The 18,269-nt window shown below is 44.1% G+C and overlaps 1 protein-coding gene across 1 annotated transcript in view; it reads right to left on the reverse strand.

The window, feature by feature from the left end:
• Positions 1-7,432: 7,432 nt before the first annotated feature.
• SKAP2 (src kinase associated phosphoprotein 2) overlaps positions 7,433-18,269 on the reverse strand; it is a 501,186-nt gene continuing 490,349 nt past the window's right edge. Inside the window, exons 12-13 of the mRNA XM_078663472.1 lie at positions 8,685-8,788; positions 7,433-8,243 (exon numbers count right to left, since the gene is read on the reverse strand). Coding sequence (XP_078519598.1) covers positions 8,693-8,788 — 96 coding nt within the window. The 3' untranslated portion in view covers positions 7,433-8,243; positions 8,685-8,692. The remainder of the gene's footprint in view (positions 8,244-8,684; positions 8,789-18,269) is intronic.

Genomic DNA, 18,269 nt, shown 5'->3' on the forward strand with positions numbered 1-18,269 from the left:
TGCATTCACCTTGACGCACCATTTTAGCTGTGTTCAATTAGTCCCCCGCGATTAAAATACATTTAATCAGACCCCATTCGTGGCTCGAGCACCATGGGACTGCCCCGACGTCCTCTTCAGTGCTTACAATGAATTCGCCCAGCATACCTTCATGCTTAGGGCTTTATAACGGGTGCTAAGGGGCACATTTTTGGTTAACATCAAACGAACCCGTGAAAGAGGGAATACCACTCATTGTGGTGTCGGAGAGGGAAACGTGTAGTGGGGGAGGGGAACGGACATTCATTTGTTGGCAAATGACTCCCTCTTCTGGAAAATGTTCACACAAAAATATTTCGAATGGTAAATAGGCCTGTCTGGCTGGCTTTACAAAGAGCACTTCGTGGGGGAGGGGAGTGCTGACTTGTTATCCTGACGTGACGCGCTATTGCCATCTACTGGCCGCTCTGGGTGGTGCAGGACGTGCGCTCGCCCCAGTGTTGCAAGCAAAACAATGGTAGTTAAGTTAGGTTAGATATCGTGCGTAGGTGGAGCGCGCGGGGCATCGAGTTCGTGCTTGGTAGTAGCCACTAGATTATTTAGCTGTTAACAGACTCCAAAATGCTATTGCTGATTTAAAAAAAGTCCAACCGTTGAAGAAAGGTAAATAAAAAAGCTTAACAGGGAAGTCACAAAAGATGGGCAGAACGTTCATAAAAGCGAGTAGTAAATCCGAAGAAACAGTTTAATAGTTAACATATAATCATCTCTACTACTCGCTTGCACTGCCGGGTCAGCCTGTTTATTACTTATATTTTATATATTTATGCATTGCAAACTGCTGTACACAACGCCCGATTTTTATGTACCATATAAATAAGTGCGTGGATATTGCTTTAAAGTGAGTAAAACAGGTAGACAGAGCCTTCCCCGGAACGTGATGTTAATTAAATTACTTTACAAGATGTGGCATTACGGCCAGAGCTGCTGACTTTGGAAGCGCCAGATCAACATCCAGGGGCAGATTTACAAGCCCCTTGAACCTCTTTTATGCCGCCGTTGCGTCACTTTTGTGACGCAGCAGTGGCGCAAAGCCAGCGCCATGCTGCTGGGTATTTACGTGACGCATCTGGGAGATGTGTCAAGCCCTGTCCCACATGTAGGCGTTCCTGCCCAGGGAGGGGGGCGTTCCGGCACAGGAACGCCTCCTAAAAGTGGCTGAGTGATTTCACAAAGTCACTTTTCAGGCCATGCTGCGTCAAAACCCTGCGCCTGCTTGAAGCAGGTATAAGGATTGATGCAGCATGTTAGGGATAGGGCACCCCTGAGCCTTGCTGGAGCTGCGTCACGCTTGCGACGCAACTCCAGCAATGCGCCGCCTTTCCGACGGGGGATGTGACACGCATCTGCCCATCCGTGCGCTGCATTGTACCATCAGTGGTGGCGAACGGATGGGCAGATGCATCGCAACTCTTCTGGCGCGTGTGTCCCTGCTGATTAGCAGAGATGCGTCAGAAGTAGTAAATCTGCCCCTGTGATTCTGGACAAATGCCTAAGAAAGAGGGTAAAGAAAGAGAAGTGGCGTAAAATTGGAGAAAGTGAGAAAGACATGGGAGAAGTACAAAGGGTCAGGAGATAGAGTAAAACGAAGGCATGCGTTTGAAGGGAAAAAAAGCAAGAAATATAGAGAAGAAAGTTAACGAGTCAACGTAAGAAAAGTTTTTTTTTTAAACTCAGGAAAGGGCAAGAGAGAATAAAAGAAGTGTTTGATGGAGAGTAAAAAGTGTGCAGGTGCTCCCAATGGAAGATCACCGTATAGCACTGCCCCCTCTGGCAGAGAGGCTTAATCCGATAACACCCACCCCCCACACACCCGGCGCGCGAATGTAAACTTCACAGTGTCAGAGGAGCCGCCAACGGGAAGCCGTGGTGCGCTCTATTGCTCACTACCGAATAAACCGCTCAGTGGAGCATGCAAATCCTCTCAAAAGTGGTACATGCTCTATATTAACAGTCAAACATGTACCCTGTAAAATGAGTCTTAAAAAACGGGAATGCACAAATGGCATCCATGCTTGTGTAGACAACCTACACACAAAAGATAAATCACATAATAGGCGATACACAGGAAAAAGCGCAAGGACAGCAAACTGTTGAATATTATATTTTATTACACACAAAAAAGTTTTCTAATGACAAAATTATGTATTTTGGAGCAAATATTAAACTATCCTTACTCCAAACCTCGTCCCTAGACTGCACGAGACGCTGGCACGCACACTTTACAATGTTGGCTTTTGTGTCATCTTGTGCCTTGGTTCACGTATGAATTGCTGTCAACTATTAGCGGTGCTGCTTTTTCTCTCACTACACTAAGCATGCCGGGACTAGTATGCAGGTACTTGTAGCAGAAAAGGTGAAACTGCAAGTCCCAGCATGCTTGGTGTAGCTTCCTGAAGATCAGGATGGGGCTGCCTGAAAGAAAGATGAAAGCTACGTTTGGTTTCAGCCAATGTTTTTGTTTTCACTTACAAGCTCTTAAAGAGACTCGGCATATTAATTGCTGTGGCTTTGTGCTTTTCAGATCCCTCATACGTTATCATGAGCACATCTCAGAAAAGCTGCGCGGTCCGTGATGTACACCAAACTAACTGCTTCCCATTGTGCAATATGGATTGTGGCCGTCATCGGTAGTAGCAATGTAGGATAGAATTAACCCCCACCCCCAAGATAGGGAGTCATATATAGCAAAATTCAGGCAGCAAAGTGTCCTTTACGCACAGGGCGCGGTGCCACTACTCCTGCTGAACTACGGGTAGGTAGGTAGCAAGTGGGAGCAGCAGTACCTCGTCAGGGGGTTACCATCACCTAGATTTGATTTTTAGCAAACACCACTAAGCCATCTTTATAGTGGGAAAGGTAAACTGCAAGTGCTAGTATGCTTCATGTTTTGGGATTAAAAATAGCCCTGGTGACAGGGGAGGGGGGGCAGTACCCAGATATGCCGCAGATGCCTATAAAAACACCCTGCACACAAATGAGTGTTATTGACCACGCTGCAGGGATGCCCCCAACCCAAGCTCTGTTTCTCCACTGATCCAACCAAACTATGTTGCATTATCTACTCATCCTAGTCTTTCCGCCATGTGCGTGATGGGACTTGGACAGAGTCCGTCGATGGTAACGTAAAACATGTCCTGCAATAGGAGGGAGTTAGCAGAAAAAATAACCTGATGCAGTCAGCAATATGACCCAACTCAACTGTAAGTGCTGTAAAAAAAAAAAAAGTTGAAAAGAAAAATAGCTGATAAGTGGCCTCACACCAACAGGACTTTGCATGATGGGATTTTAAGTCCAACCGAAAAGTAACAGATGAAACTGCAGGTCCTAGAACTACACTTTTTCACTATTGTGAAGCGCTCTGACGCCTTCGGGTAAAGTCCGCGCTATATAAAAACGCATAAATAAATAAATGGCTGGATGATCGTGTCACACACGATAGGGGACCACTACACAGCCAGGTCTAACTATCCGACGAGAAGCCAGAGCTCTGACCAGACAGAAAGGAGCGCTGGGTACACTGAAAGCACCCTCCTCTTCTGTGTACCGGAGTGACTCCACTGAAAGAGCCCCTCCTTGCGTGTCCTGGGATTGGCTGGCCATCCGCTGCGCTTGCGCAGTGCACTTAGTGGGTCTCCGATGGTGCTTTCGCCTTCGTTCTAAACCATCATTCATCAAACCGCTGCATGGAAACACGTGCGCTATAATACATTTATATCCACCTCTAATTGACAACGGGGATGGGGGCTACGAAAATAAAACAGCGCCGCATCTGAGGTGCGGAAGAAGCGCAGCTGCACAGCAAGCCCTGAATGGTAGAGATAACAGAGAGGCTCTTATGCTGCTGGCGATTTGAGACTTTGAGATCACGTGACCACGCTGACGAATAGACTGCCTGCTTACATCCGAGAGGGTTATTAGCATATTTGTTATGAATACTGTACAGTAAATGAACTCTGTGCGGCACGCTGCCCTCTGCGTCGCCTTCTGAGTTGAACTCACTCCAGCAGGGGGCGGTACGAGTGCATCGTCTTTATTGTATTGTCCCAGGGGTGCTTCGAAGTAACCTATGCATTTTTCATGCGGATACGTTGGTGGTGGTCGTGATAGATACATTGTTTCTTACTAGACCTTAGTGGTTTTCGCAGCGTTTAGATCTCATCCCCCAATTGATGTTTTAAATTGCTAGCAGTAGCAGCTGGATTAATGCTGACTTTTCACTACCCTGAAACGTACCCGCGCCGCCCTCTAGTGGCAAAGAAGCGACTGGAGTGCTCCCCCTGGCGGCGCAGTGTGTTGTCACAGCCAGTGAAGGTCTCCCTTAAAGGGGAGGTGTCCAAAACGCAGCCCTGGATTTATTGTGGTAAATAAATAGATACAAAAAAACGGCGAGTGGTAGAAACCTATATAAAGCTCTAGGTACACGAACAGATAAGCAACATTACATTGTTTATATTATACAGAAACTCGATGATTAATTTAATCCAATGACAAAAGGCAGTAAACTTCACGGAGCTGCTGCACACACCTATCTAAAACAACTGGATTCGTCAAAAAATGTGGACACCTCATTATTAATAGGGATTTGTATATTTTCTCAAGAAAACATTAAGCCCAACAGTACAGAAATTACACTAACATTTATGAAAAATGACAATTTGCGGGAAGATACGCAGGGCTGTATTCACACCGAGGGTGACGTCCATGTAGTTTTGCACACAGTGGCTGGAGGGCGTGCTTGGCTCAGGCAGAGTTTTCTTCGCAGTGGATGGAGGGAGAGAGCACCGCCGAGAAGAGTTTTACTCCTGGTGGCTAAAGGTGAGGGGTACTCCAGCTAGGGAACGTTTTGCTCAAGTGGATGGAGAACAGGTGACACTCACAACGGAAGGGTGGACGTGCTAGGCCACCGTGGAATTTTCTTTCCAATGGAAGGTGAGGCTAGGTCCGCACTGAATTTTCCATAAACTGGATGGATGTTGAGGGGCAGACCCGCACAGTTTTTCTCACAGTGGGCGATGGGCAGAGCCACGTAGATTTACTCATTGTATTTGAGAGACTTACCCACAGAGAGTGTTTATTCACAGCGATTGAAGGCAGACCCCCACATAATTGACTCACAGTGGGCGAGAGGCAGGCCCGCACAGAGCTTTACTCATATGTGAGTCACATTGGCCTAGGAGGTGTGTGTAAATTGGAAGGATAAGGCGCTTGATCGAACGCGGAGGAATGACATTTTACTATGTGAGGCCTCAGTACAAAGAATACTGTTTTTTTACTGTGTGTGCTCTGGTACTTGTAATTCAGCATTTGCAATAAAGAAAAGAACAAACATTGATAAAAATCTCCTTTAGGATCTATTGGCTCTGCCAAAGTTCTAGATTAGCTGTCCAGCATAACAGATGCAGTGCAGTATGGGGTTTAAAAGCATTAAAAAGGCACAAGCAGCCAGCAGCGCCATTTCAAAGGCACACACACCAGGAATGTGCACGCCTACAAAATGATTCAAGCAGCATTTTTCTGTTTGCCAATCCAAGTTAGATTGATAACAAAAACAAAAGCGTGGGAGGAGGGAAACTACACAGTGGAGAGGCAAGCTGGGGGGGGGGGGGGGGGGATTCAGGGTTTTAAGTGGGCCGGATCTCACCGGGTCTGAGAACCAGCAGTTTTTTTGAGGGGGCCTCAAACAGGTCTCCATCGGACTCGGTTTTGTGCCCTGGCACAGGCGGTCCGTTTTTTTTTCCGGATTGCAGTGACAGCAGGCACATTGATGTGCGCGTGGTGAGTGTTGCAGGGGAAGGGAAATCCTTTAACCCCTTCACTGCGGCGGCTATTCCGCCGCAGTGCTAAGGGGGGGGCGGCCGCGCGGCGGCCGCATGCTGGTGACGGAACCGCTCCGTCACCAGCGTCGGTTGAGCTATGCTGGTGACGGAGCGGTTCCGTCATGGCCCGCCCCCGCTCAATAGAACCCTCAGCGCAGGCGCGGAATTCACGCCGCGCATGTGCGTTCTATCGAGCGTGGCAGGCCATGACGGAACCGCTCCGTCATCAGCACAGCGCACCCGCAGCTGATGACGGAGCGGTTCCGTCATCAGCGTGCAAGGGGTTAAAGAGAGTCATTTTCTCTCTGGATTTCCCTTCTCTTTTTGAATCTCAGGAGCAGAAACATTGTTGTGGTGTCACCACCAGGGCTTTAAGTGGAAGTGTTTTCAATATTATATACAAGGCATAGTTGCTGCTTATTTATCTTATGTAACTAGCAACCATTGACAAACCCAATTGTCCTGACTTGTAGGTATGATGTGACTTGTATAATATATCTGAACGCAATGACAGGAACAGCAAAATACAAGTAGGACGGCACAGTGTGCTAAACACAGATTTTTTGCTTATGTGTTTTTAAGCCACGCCCTTACATTGGCCACGCCCCTCTGAGAGACGACCCCCGCCAGTTTTTTCATCCCACTTAAAGCCCTGGGGGATGGGGCAACACAGAAGGGGGAGAAACTGGAGGGGCTGCACAAAGCAACACATGGGTGTTGCTGAGGGGAAACACAACTGAGAGCACAAGACAGGAACACAGGGGGAGCAAACAGAGAGGAACTTGGGGAAGCAAACGAGTGAGAGAGCAGGGGAGAGGTGGGGGAGAAGCATGCATGCAAAAATAAGTTAGGCAAGGGTTCGATAAGCAAATGAGGGCAAGGGAAGCACATGGGCAGCAGGCATGGCCGAAAGGGAGACAACACACAAGGGAGACAGTAGGAAAACACATGGACTCTCCAAGAGTGATTAAACAGAAAGAGAAAAGTAGCACCTGAAAACAAAATAGTGGATGGGCACGAGTAATGCTCCATTCTCCAGGGGAGGGACAAACCTAAGAAGAGGAAGTGAAGCCCACTCCCACTAATGAAATAGAAGCAAGCATATGAGAGCGGCGATTAAGCCAACCAATGATATGTAATGGGTGGGCTCTCAACCCACTGTAAACTAACAAAATGTCTCTCAACAGACAGCGCATGGTCTGTCTTAGGCAAGGCCTAAAAACTACATGTTTGAAAATACAAAGGGTGAAATAGGTCTCTTTTCCAATTGCGTAGGAAGATTTAGATATTTATACAGTGTCTTTTTTAACCCTTCCTTCTGTTTCTAATTTCCTTCCCTTTCAAAGCTAAATGTAATGTGAAATTGTCTTCTGATCATAGTAAATGCAGAAAGGGGATCTTAGAAGAGACCCCCACAGGGAGCAGTGTGGATTGGTGAGGTGGAGTCAGGACACCTATGTTTCCACCTCAACGCAAGGGGTGATCCTCTTCACTTGAAGTAGGTGCACTTTCCATCCTAAATTGGACGTGCTAAGAAACTGGAAGCATGCCAAAAGTACACTCATTCAAGGTTGTGAGGAAGAAAAACATAATGTATGCTTTATTTGGTTTCTCGTTTCCCCCCCTAAATTAGATAATAACCCTGTTCCAGATTCTGCAGGAGTCACTTTTGTATGGGACTTGTCTGAGGCAGTGACATGCAGCTAAACAAGGCAAAGGTACATTTTCATTGTGTCCCCTCATACTCTGAACTGGATGATGTAGCAGTGGCATAGGGACATTTGTGACACTTTCTGACCTTCCTGACTTTTTAAGCAACAGTATGTTGCATGCTGGTACTTAAAGTATGGCTTTACCATTTCAAAAATCGGCTCAGGTATCCCAAAATGCAAAATGTTGTTGACTGAAAAGCCTTGATTAGCAAATTTTCACACATGAGAGGGGGCCACTTAGTGTCTTCAATGGGAAAATACTGACGTAATTAAAACAAAAATCTCTCCCTTTCAGTAAAATAGCACTGACCTAGGAACAAAAACAATTGAAAGCGCTCTAGGGCTTCTTTGGTAGAAGGAAGTGCATTATAAGCGTTGTCACAATAAAATACAGTTTATTTTGCAGAATGATGACGAGTACCAGTAGAAACGAGCAGCAACCCCAAGTTGTTTAGAAGTGAAAGGTTGTTTGAGTCACAGCAAAAAGATTATCGAAGTACAAATCAGTTAAATGCCTTTACACGTATTCATAGAAAATACGCGGGCGATATTTAATTCACATATGTAGCCATATTTAGTCAGCCTCCACTGCATTCAGACGTCAAGTTCATTGTACGATTATCTTATAAAATGGCCCTCGACTTCCTTCGTATTGTTGTGTAGGTGGACGAGCCTATGGGAAAAAAACAGTAGACTGCTAGATTATAAAAAAACACAGACAGACTGTAAACAAACACTATCAGCTCACTCGCGTGACAAGAAAAGAAACAACTCGAATTTTCATTTGCTAAAGGAGATAACATTTTAACACAACATTACAAAATGACGTAGATACATTTATTCGAATTAAAACCGGCCCCTCAGTTAATGCGCAGCCAAGCAACGAGACCATTGCGCAGTATTTATTTATTTATAAAGAGGATGTGGAGGGAGGGGGAGGGGGGTGGAGGGGTTGTAAAACTTGCATGTAGCCCTGCGCTTGTATCTGTATAAATGAAAGTGCCAGAGCTCCTTGGTTTGCCCCTGTCTGTGAGCAGCAAATGTTTCAGGAAAGAGCGCGCGCGTCAGGAGGGCATGTGCGCCATTAGCACAGATTGGATTACGCAGTACTTACCCGGCCTCTCAGATGTCATACATCTCCGTTATGTATTCTTTAGGCACCAGGCCAACGGCCCCGTTCATCTCTCCGACCCACCAGCCGAACTTATTGTATTCATCCTAATTCAAAACAATAAGACGCATTAACCTTTGGTCGACTGGAGATAATGTCGTTTTGTGCAGAAGTGCTTCAGGCCCGGGCTTGCGTGCCTTCCCTCGCACTGCTTGGAGCCTGTGTACAGCGTGAGGGGCCTGGGGGTCTATACAGCACGCACTGCGTTTATTCTGGGGGGGATTTAACAAACACTCTGGTTTTCTGGCACACTTAAGATGAATACAACACGTACACGGGAGAGGGGTGCGAGGAAGACGCACAATAACTTGCCCACTCATATCTGCAGCTGGAGAAATTAATGCAAGGTCCTGCCTGGCCCTCTTGCGTTTCTGGTGTTTTACTACATTAGGGTGCCAAGCATTATCTCAAATTAGAACATGTGCAAGTTAAGGACAATATTAAAACAACAGTTGTCTGTATTATATGACTGCAATTGACATTGTTAAAAAAAAACATCAGTGGACTAATACTACATTTCTCGTTCATTTATTTCCTGACACTCTATTGATAATATGACGTAAGATATGCAATATGGACTGAAACCAGTCGCCAGTGGTGCGATATGCTGCATACAGACCGAGAACGGTCACTAGAACTAAGATGTACTGCATAGAGACCATTTATAATGTTCAAAAGAGACCAGCTGCTATAGATGTGATATACTGCACAGGAAGAAACCAGTAACTCGATGCAACTTACACTTTACACACAGACCCCTGTTACTTGAGGTAGGAGATACTGCACAATAAGAGACCAGTTACTATAGGTAGGATATACTCTACAGTATAAAACAAATCTCTTGAGGTAGGAGATACTGCACAGTAAGGAACCACTTACTTGAGGTAGGAGATACTGCACAGTAAGAGACCTGTCACTTGAGGTAGGAGATACTGCACAGTAAACCAATTACTTGAGGTAGGAGATACAGCACAGTAAGGAACCACTTACTTGAGGTAGGAGATACTGCACAGTAAGAGACCTGTCACTTGCGGTAGGAGATACAGCAAAGTAAGGAACCACTTACTTGAGGTAGGAGATACTGCACAGTAAGAGACCTGTCACTTGCGGTAGGAGATACAGCAAAGTAAGGAACCACTTACTTGAGGTAGGAGACACTGCACAGTAAGGAACCAGTTACTTGAGGTAGGAGACACTGCACAGTAAGGAGCCAGTTACATGAAGTATGATATCCTGCACACAGAGAGACCGGTCATTACATGCAGGATTCACTTTTCAGAAACAAACCAGTTACTTGGAATAGGATGTAGAGATAGATACCACTCTGAAGAATAAAGAAAAGTATGGGAACTGTGATAACTGTGATCCTGAGTAAGGGGGCTGGTCAGCGATTGTGGGACAGGGTCTAAAAAGAACAAACTATTCTCTGTTTTGTTGCTCTTTCACCTACAGGTAAATGCATACATAATATAATCACCTTGACTGTAGACCCTAGCACATTAGCAGGTCTACAGGTGACCAGCACTCCACTGCAAACAGACATAGGGACCATTGTTTCCAGATCCCTCTGATAGTTTCAATCTCATTATTGACCACTGGGATCACATTAAATACATTGACACATATGGTCCATAGTTGATTTTAGCCTCACACCTTTGCCAATCTTCTCACCTACTGGACATACCACTTTCTGTCCAGCTGTGCTCATCAGGCATTTTGCAAAATAACTCCTGTAAAGTGCCCTTGCAGGGCCCACCGGCGTGGAGCATAGCCCGATGATGAAGCATGTCACCTGCGGGTGAGAGCAATTGTTCCTAAAAGCATGTGCTTCCAAGAGTACCTGCTAACAGCTAGAGATAGATTCTCTGACTTAGCTTACAGAACAGTATGTCACTCAACGGAACAGTATGCTTAGGTTTATTTTTTATATCTCATTATTTAAACAAACATATTGCTCATAGTATAAGGTTAAAGACACTGTAAATAGGCTGTTGCAAAATGTACAAAAAGTTTGTTTAAATGTTAACGGTGCTTCCAGGAGGTATTTTTTGGGGAAGAAACTGCTGTGCCTATTTTTTTTTATAGATTTCCATTAAAAGGAGAAATTCTATAGTCCATCAATTAAAACCTGTATTGGCTCCCAAGCAACATTTAGAATATGTGGATTAACCAATTGCACACTTTCACATTTCTCTAAGGTAGTAGACACCCTAGAGGGAAGGCTTGTTTATTCTTCACTGCCTCAACCATCTCTCACTTCCCTGCAGAGGAGACCCTTCTTACCCATTTTCAACCCATGGAGCTCAACTATTTCAGGAAGGGTTGTTTGAAAAAAAAGAATAGGAACTGTTTTGACCAAATTAATAACGCTTGGAATCGTCCAATCCCTGCCAGCTCTGACCAATGGCACACAGCCACATGCACACACGCCCTCCCCACCTGACACTGGACTAGCTTCAACATTTCAAACAAGTCAATATATTAATTTCACTTTTGAAGCACCTGCTCTAGTATAATTTCCTGACTGTTAGAACTGTTCATAACATCTAATAATAGTACTCTTTATTTATGGCTTTGACATCGGCAGGATGAACGTCTGAGTCAACATAGATGAAAATTCGAACATTGACAATTAGGTCAAAACAGATTCCATGCTGGCATCTAAAATCATGACATTTGGCTTGATAAGAACCAGTAGCTGCCTTATAAACGGAGGCAACATGTAGTTACTCTACCCAGGCAGCCTCATGCAAAACAATGACTTGCAAGTGAGGTTTGCATGGAGCATCTGATCTTATCTTACTTATGTTTGAGAGGAGATGCTGGCTCCACAGATGTTTTTAGAATTCCAATGAGTCGCATTATCCCTTTCACGCCACAAGTATTTGTGCTCATTTATATGAACTTAGACCGAGGTGAAATTTAAATTATGCTGTTGTGATTCACATAATTTCGCAAAATTCACGTTATCCTTGTATGCACAATTGCTGAAATTACCCCAATGCTCGTAACTACGTTGCTGTATGTGGCACTATGGTTGTGTGGGCACAACCAGAAAACGAGAGACTGTTGTTCGCAACACTTTTATTTTTATTTTTAGTGCCTTTTTAGTGTGAAATGTGACCTTGTGTCAAAAATTGACAGAAGGCCATATGTTGCACTAAAACAAGCTTATTGATGGATTTGCAGTTCACATAATTTTGTTACATTTTGCCCAAATTTCACGTAATTACACAAAAGCAAACCATGCAATTTTCGCACACACCTAAATTAGAAAGGGCAGTTGGAAGCCATTTTGCCCTTTATCACAGAAATGATGCCAAAAAAGTTTTCCAGCAGTGTATTGTCCTTCGATATGTTGTGACACACCCCACACCCGATATATGTAGTATTACATTAACGTACACATTTTGAGGCTCACGTCACGTGAGTACTGCTGGGAAGGAAACTGCCGCCAGCAAGCGAGACAAAGTGCTGTGTGGCCGCAGAACACACACTTCAAACGTTTTCAGCGCGCAGACAGACGGAAGCAAGAAACATCTGCTGATCGCCATGCGGCTGGCAGGGCAGTAAAAGTTGTCGAGCAGCAGCCGGCCGCTCACTGGGGGCGGCCTGGCTGAGAGAGCCACGGCGAAGCACAGGGAAGCCCCTCCTGCCTGCCTCAACACACATAAATCTTTTCGAGACGGAGGAAAACGCTATTTTTAGTGAAACAAGGCGCTTATAACAGGATTGTCAAGCTCACCCGAGATCAGAATCAGCGTTATACATCACAAAACAACGTGTACAAAATGCATCTGTCAAGGAAACATTTTGGCCTGGCTCAGCACTTGAAAAATCTCTTAACGCGTGCCCCACGTGCAATATAACCACGGATAATCAAATCTTGTACTTGTTTTCCACGCATGAAATGTCTCTTTTACTGCAGGGGCGTAGCTAGCAGACGTGTATCAAGTTCAGTTGCACCGAGGTCCAAGTCGCAAATAATAGATGTTTTTGTAATTCCAGATCTGGGGATAAGGAACCCATTTTCCTTGACTATTTTGGGACCTATTGCAAGTTGGCACACTAATGCGTGAATGTTAGGGCAGCCCGGATATACCAGCCCCTCAAGCAGCATAATATCTTTTTATTTCAATAGAATAATGATAATTTTCAAACTTTTGAACTCTTCAAAAGTATCCACCTTTCAACTGCAAGTCAATGTAAAACGCACACCACTCACTTCGACAAAATCGTTTAAATAGCAGCGCCCTAGGTAAGGAATGTGTGGTTTCCGTTTCTCAGTTACATAGCATCTGGGGCTATTTGGTTCTCTGGCTGAAAAATGGAGTGATTGATCAAATTTAGATTTCTTTGCTTCTAGCTGGCTTTGTTGACTGCACGGGAAACACTTCACATTTTACACTAAAACTAGGCCTTTCCAACGATTAGAAGGGCGTGCGTTCAATCTGCCCTTGGAATACAAATTATATGATAATCAAAAGCAAAATGTTAATCTCTGCTGTGGTAACTCAAGGCCACAACATCCAGTTACTTTCGAAATTACACGTATGACTTACCTGGAAGCAAACAGACAAAACTGCACTAGCCCTAAACTTCATAGTGAAAGAACGCGGGCAGCTGTGATACCACTTTCCGCCACTGGGGGCGACCGAGTCTGCAACTTGCTCGCACTCCTGAAATATTCGTTGAGCTCGCCGCATTTCTCTTTTAGTTTCGATTAAGCGTAGGGTTTTAGTTTCGATTAGGTATAGGGGCAACTTCGTGAGCGAGGAGAGTAAACACATTTGTCACTGGCAAATGCGTCCAGTGTTTCTGAAAGCGAAGTGGGCGCTCTGTTCAGAAAACAGCCCATAACGTCTGGTCCTCGGTATCCGCGCATCTGGAATAGCTCAGCTCGCGCAGCCCTTAACGTGAACTGAATCACGACCACAGACGAGCGACTGTGCTCCGGGAGGGCTGATAAAATAATGAAGAGTCCTTTAATCTGCAGGAAACCATTGCAGTCAATTTGTAAGAAATATTACATCCCTTTCTACGACGTGTAATTATTTTCTATTAATCATGCGCTATAAAGCAACATTATGCAGTTGTTCTGTTATCACTTGAAATGGGCCTGCAGTCAGTCCCTGACAGTGCCGATAATTACTGGCACAGGGCTTCTCTGCTGGTGAGGGGAGGCCTCTCAGTCCCAGGGGGTGAGGCTGGCTATGCCACCTCACACCCGTGTGGTCCAGGTGGGCACGTACCTAACTTTGGCGACGAGCGTGCTAACCTGGCAGGGTTATGTTTTGTGTGATATTTGGTAAGTCACTTCAGTTCCCTTTGAACTATTCTCCTCATTAAACATTTGTCTATGGGCGGGGCTTAGAAAAGGGATGAAACAGTGCTGTTTACTGTAAAAGATGTATATATGGCATTAACTTGATTCCGTTTTCGAGACACAAACAAGATTCAGAACCTCAAATAGAGGTGTGTAAACAAATCAAAGGAAAATATTCTCCACTCTGAATATTTTTAAACATCTCACCTGTATACACGATCTCCTATATTAGATACAATCATTATCTTGAAGATCTTACATTTGATGATGCCATCAACATTAAAGTTTACGTTTGATATTGCAACAGCTAAAATGGAATCCTGCTTCTGTGAACTTCATTCTTTTTATCATGTCAATCATCAAGGAGATTTTTCACTACATATCACTGAATTTCCTCCAATCAAACCCAATATCAACCAATCACCTACATCTCTTACTATTAACCCTGCCTCCTGCCTTAAGCAGAGTTTAAGCCATGGACCTAATACTGAAGGTTCAAGGGAGCATTTCTTCAGAAATCATAAGTAGCAGCTTTGACCATTAAGTCACACCAACCATAGGAAAAAAAGCTCCCCAACCCATTTTTCCAGTTGAAAGACAGTGTCTCTTTGCAGAGGCAAGTATGTTGCCACTTCATGTCATCTATAGCTTCCGCCGGCCTTTTCCACCCACACCAAGTGCGGCGAGGCATGCAGAAATAATGAAGTCTTACAGGTGTAGTGGTGATGCAGTCAAATATGTGGGTCAGGAAGAACAGGAACTTTGGGCAAGCTCATAAGACTTGTGTATATACTGCTCCGATACTTAAATTCAAACCCACCATGGAGCCATGCCAAGGCCAGTCTAAGAGTTTCTTGAACCATCACAAGGTTTTTCCATTTCATCCTCCATGGTCGCTTGAGTGAGCGACAGCATTTGTAAAGCATCTATCACCCCAAAGGGTCTCAAGGCACTTTTTTGGTACTTTGAGTTCTACTATAGCATTGTAGTAGGATAAATTCCTGTTTTATCTTTAAGAACTTTATCTTGTGACCACTATGTCCTTGGCGTTCCACCGAAGTACACCAGGACAGCAGCGTGGCAGGCTTTACCATAAAAATAGCAATAAAAAGCCACAACCTGTCAGGCCTCCACACTGCCACCACACCACTGAACTTCATAATGCTTGGCTGAGCTCCAGTAAATACCTTGAATGCCGTTATAAGAAGTCAGTTTGGGATTGGCATCTTTCATTCAATCATTCCAGCCCTGCATGACATGCTTCTATTCTTCTACGGAGAGGGAAACGTTGTCGGACTCCATTTTAGTATCCAGCAATCCCATTAGACATGTTATGGTAGCTGTGGAACACCAGTGCTTATCAAGAATGGCACATTTTACCTCTACTGTGATTCATTTGTGAATCTTAAGGACCGGATTCACAAAGGGCCTTCACACTCGTGGCGGAGGCCCCACAGCTATGGGCGAGTCTCCACACTCTGGGTGGAATCCCCGCAATGAGAATTCTCATTGTGAAGATTCCGTCCTGAGTGAGGAGACTCCCCCACAACTGCACGGTCTCTATCTTCATTGCAGAGATTCCGTCCTGAGTGAGGAGACTCCCCCACGACTGCACGGTCTCTATCTTCAATGCAGAGATTCCACCAGAGTACGGAGACTCCCCCACGACTGCACGGTCTCTATCTTCATTGCGAAGATTCCGCCCTGAGTGAGGAGACTCCCCCACGACCGCACGGTCTCTATCTTCATTGCAGAGATTCCGTCCCGAGTACAGAGATTCCCCCACGACTGCGGGCCTACGCCACAAGTGCAGCGGACCTTTGGGAATCATGCCCTGAGTGAATGCAAGAGAGAGGGAGGAGCAGCAGCTATGACATCTCACAGGCCTGCAGCTTAAACAGTGCCCTATCACCTGTAAACCGCAAATGTAACAAGTGCAAGTTCAAAACTTACAGACGTCACATGAGGAAAAATATCATATGAACACGGTTTTATTTATAAAGTAGTTGGTAAGATAATTTATTCTGTAATTGTGCATTGCTGCAGATCCGTCAAGACACTTTAACATTAAAACAACAATAAATACTTCCCTCCAAGTCCTCCCGGCTTATGGCTTCCCAATCCCTTGACTAGGACCATATCTAAAGATATTGAATGGTTTACCATTCTCTATTTTCCATTTAGTTGTCTTTTAAGGGTTTATTTCAATAGTAATAAATGCCTAATCTGAAACAGCAGCCAGGTGTAGCATGTAACATTCAGAATTGTCTTGTTTACGCTTGTCACAGACTTACGCAATGTGTGATATTGCATAAGAAGCACCCATGAGGGCAGCAAGGAGAAAAAGTTCATCTGCAGTAGACAGAATATTACGTTTGCGATTTAAAAGCGTTTGATTCGGTTATGTCTCTTCACAATTGCACACCTTCTTAAAGTAATTATAGATAGGTAGGCTTGGAGCTTCATTGTTTTCAGTACACAGCATTCTCAAGTCTGTGGGAAGTTTTTGATGTTGTGCATGAGGACCAGAGCTGTGCTCTTATTGTGCCACATGATGCGGCACTGGGGGGTGAATGAAGACAAGAGGAATGAGATATAGAACACTTAAGCTCTATTACTTTTTGGATCTTGTTTTGGACCAAGAATGAAGTTTACTGCCATGAATATGAACTTTGATTCTCTCCCCCCCCCCCCGGTGAGATAAAAAAATACTACTGCAGTCACCGACTTGCCCGTTGATGTGGGGTGGATCTAAACAGCACTCAGAATAGAGTCATGTGCAAAACACAACACAAAACTGCACAGTCCATCAGCTATTAACAAGTTTAGATTATTTTACTGATACGTATACTGATTATTCCTTTATAGTAGGGTTGCTTTTAGTTTATTTACAAAATACGCCTAAACAATATACATTTCAGGAGAAAAGTGCATGCTCTATGCTAATTCACATAATATTAATACGGTTCAACACACGGGTGCTTGCCTACCGATGTTGAAAATTGAATCTGCCAAGGTGTCTTATTTTCTGTCTTTTACCAGCCTTGCATGCTCTGCATTACTATTGAGCTCTGTTCTTTGAGAGACATCTGCATTCCCATGTTCTACATTAATTCTGCATGCAATTTGTGCATTACTTTGATTAACAGCGAAGTGACCAGAAAAGAGAGCTTTTTTGTTGAGAAAGAACAGTATGCAGTAATGTTGATAATAACCATTGTATCAAACCTTTCAACACTACCATTTGTATCCCAAAATGTGTCCTGCCAGTCCATATCAGTCTCATGACTTCACATCGGAAATGCCCTCTTCAACTGTTACAGAAAAGGGCTATTCTAAGACTAGAGAAAGCACGAAAGTGCAGTTAGGAGGCCTCAAAAAGTAAGGCTGTAAGAGATGGTAGAGACATAAATTTCAGGCTGTTAAGGATACGCCGTCACCCCAGTTAACAAGTGAATGAAGATTGGTTTCCATTCAAATAAATTCTTCTCGCTACTTTTCAGTAGGAAGAAGGCTTTGTGGTTCAATGTGAGGAACCGAAACACATTGGTGTTCTTACCACACTTTAATGCGCTCAGATGCAAATTTATGTAATCATTAAAGTGTGGAAAGAACACCAACGTGTTTTGGTTCTTCAGTGAACCTTTCTCGTCACTCAACAAGGACATATAAATACTATGCATGTTTATACTGCAGGTATTCAATGATAATATTCACACTTGCATCTCATAAACTTAAATCAGGGAAGAAATATATTTGAAAAAGACTGGACATCATAGTGCAGTTATAGAATTAATCAATTTAGAGTCAAGAATATTCTCAATATACTTTTTTTGATGTCATCATTAATATTACATAATCAAAATTCATAAGCTAATAACGCGCTGTACATGATCATAACATTATATGTGATCTGCTCAATAAATCACCTGTCATCAGATCCCCAATATCACATTTTAAAGTGCAAGAAAAAATGACACTCAGTGAATGTGGTTTATAGTCTCAAACCCGTACCATCACATCAGAGCTAGCTCAATCGAAAAAAAAATCTTATTTCACATAGTTCATGGGATTCAGGATCCTTAATATTTCCCCATAGATCCCAAGTCGGCAACTCTGTGATTCTTCTTAACTTTAATTCGAATAAAAGTCTTATTACATTTGTACCATATATGATTCTGACAATTCATCCACTTGATCTT

This window comes from Lissotriton helveticus, chromosome 10, assembly GCF_964261635.1.
Source record: "Lissotriton helveticus chromosome 10, aLisHel1.1, whole genome shotgun sequence".
NCBI classification, from domain to species: domain Eukaryota; kingdom Metazoa; phylum Chordata; class Amphibia; order Caudata; family Salamandridae; genus Lissotriton; species Lissotriton helveticus.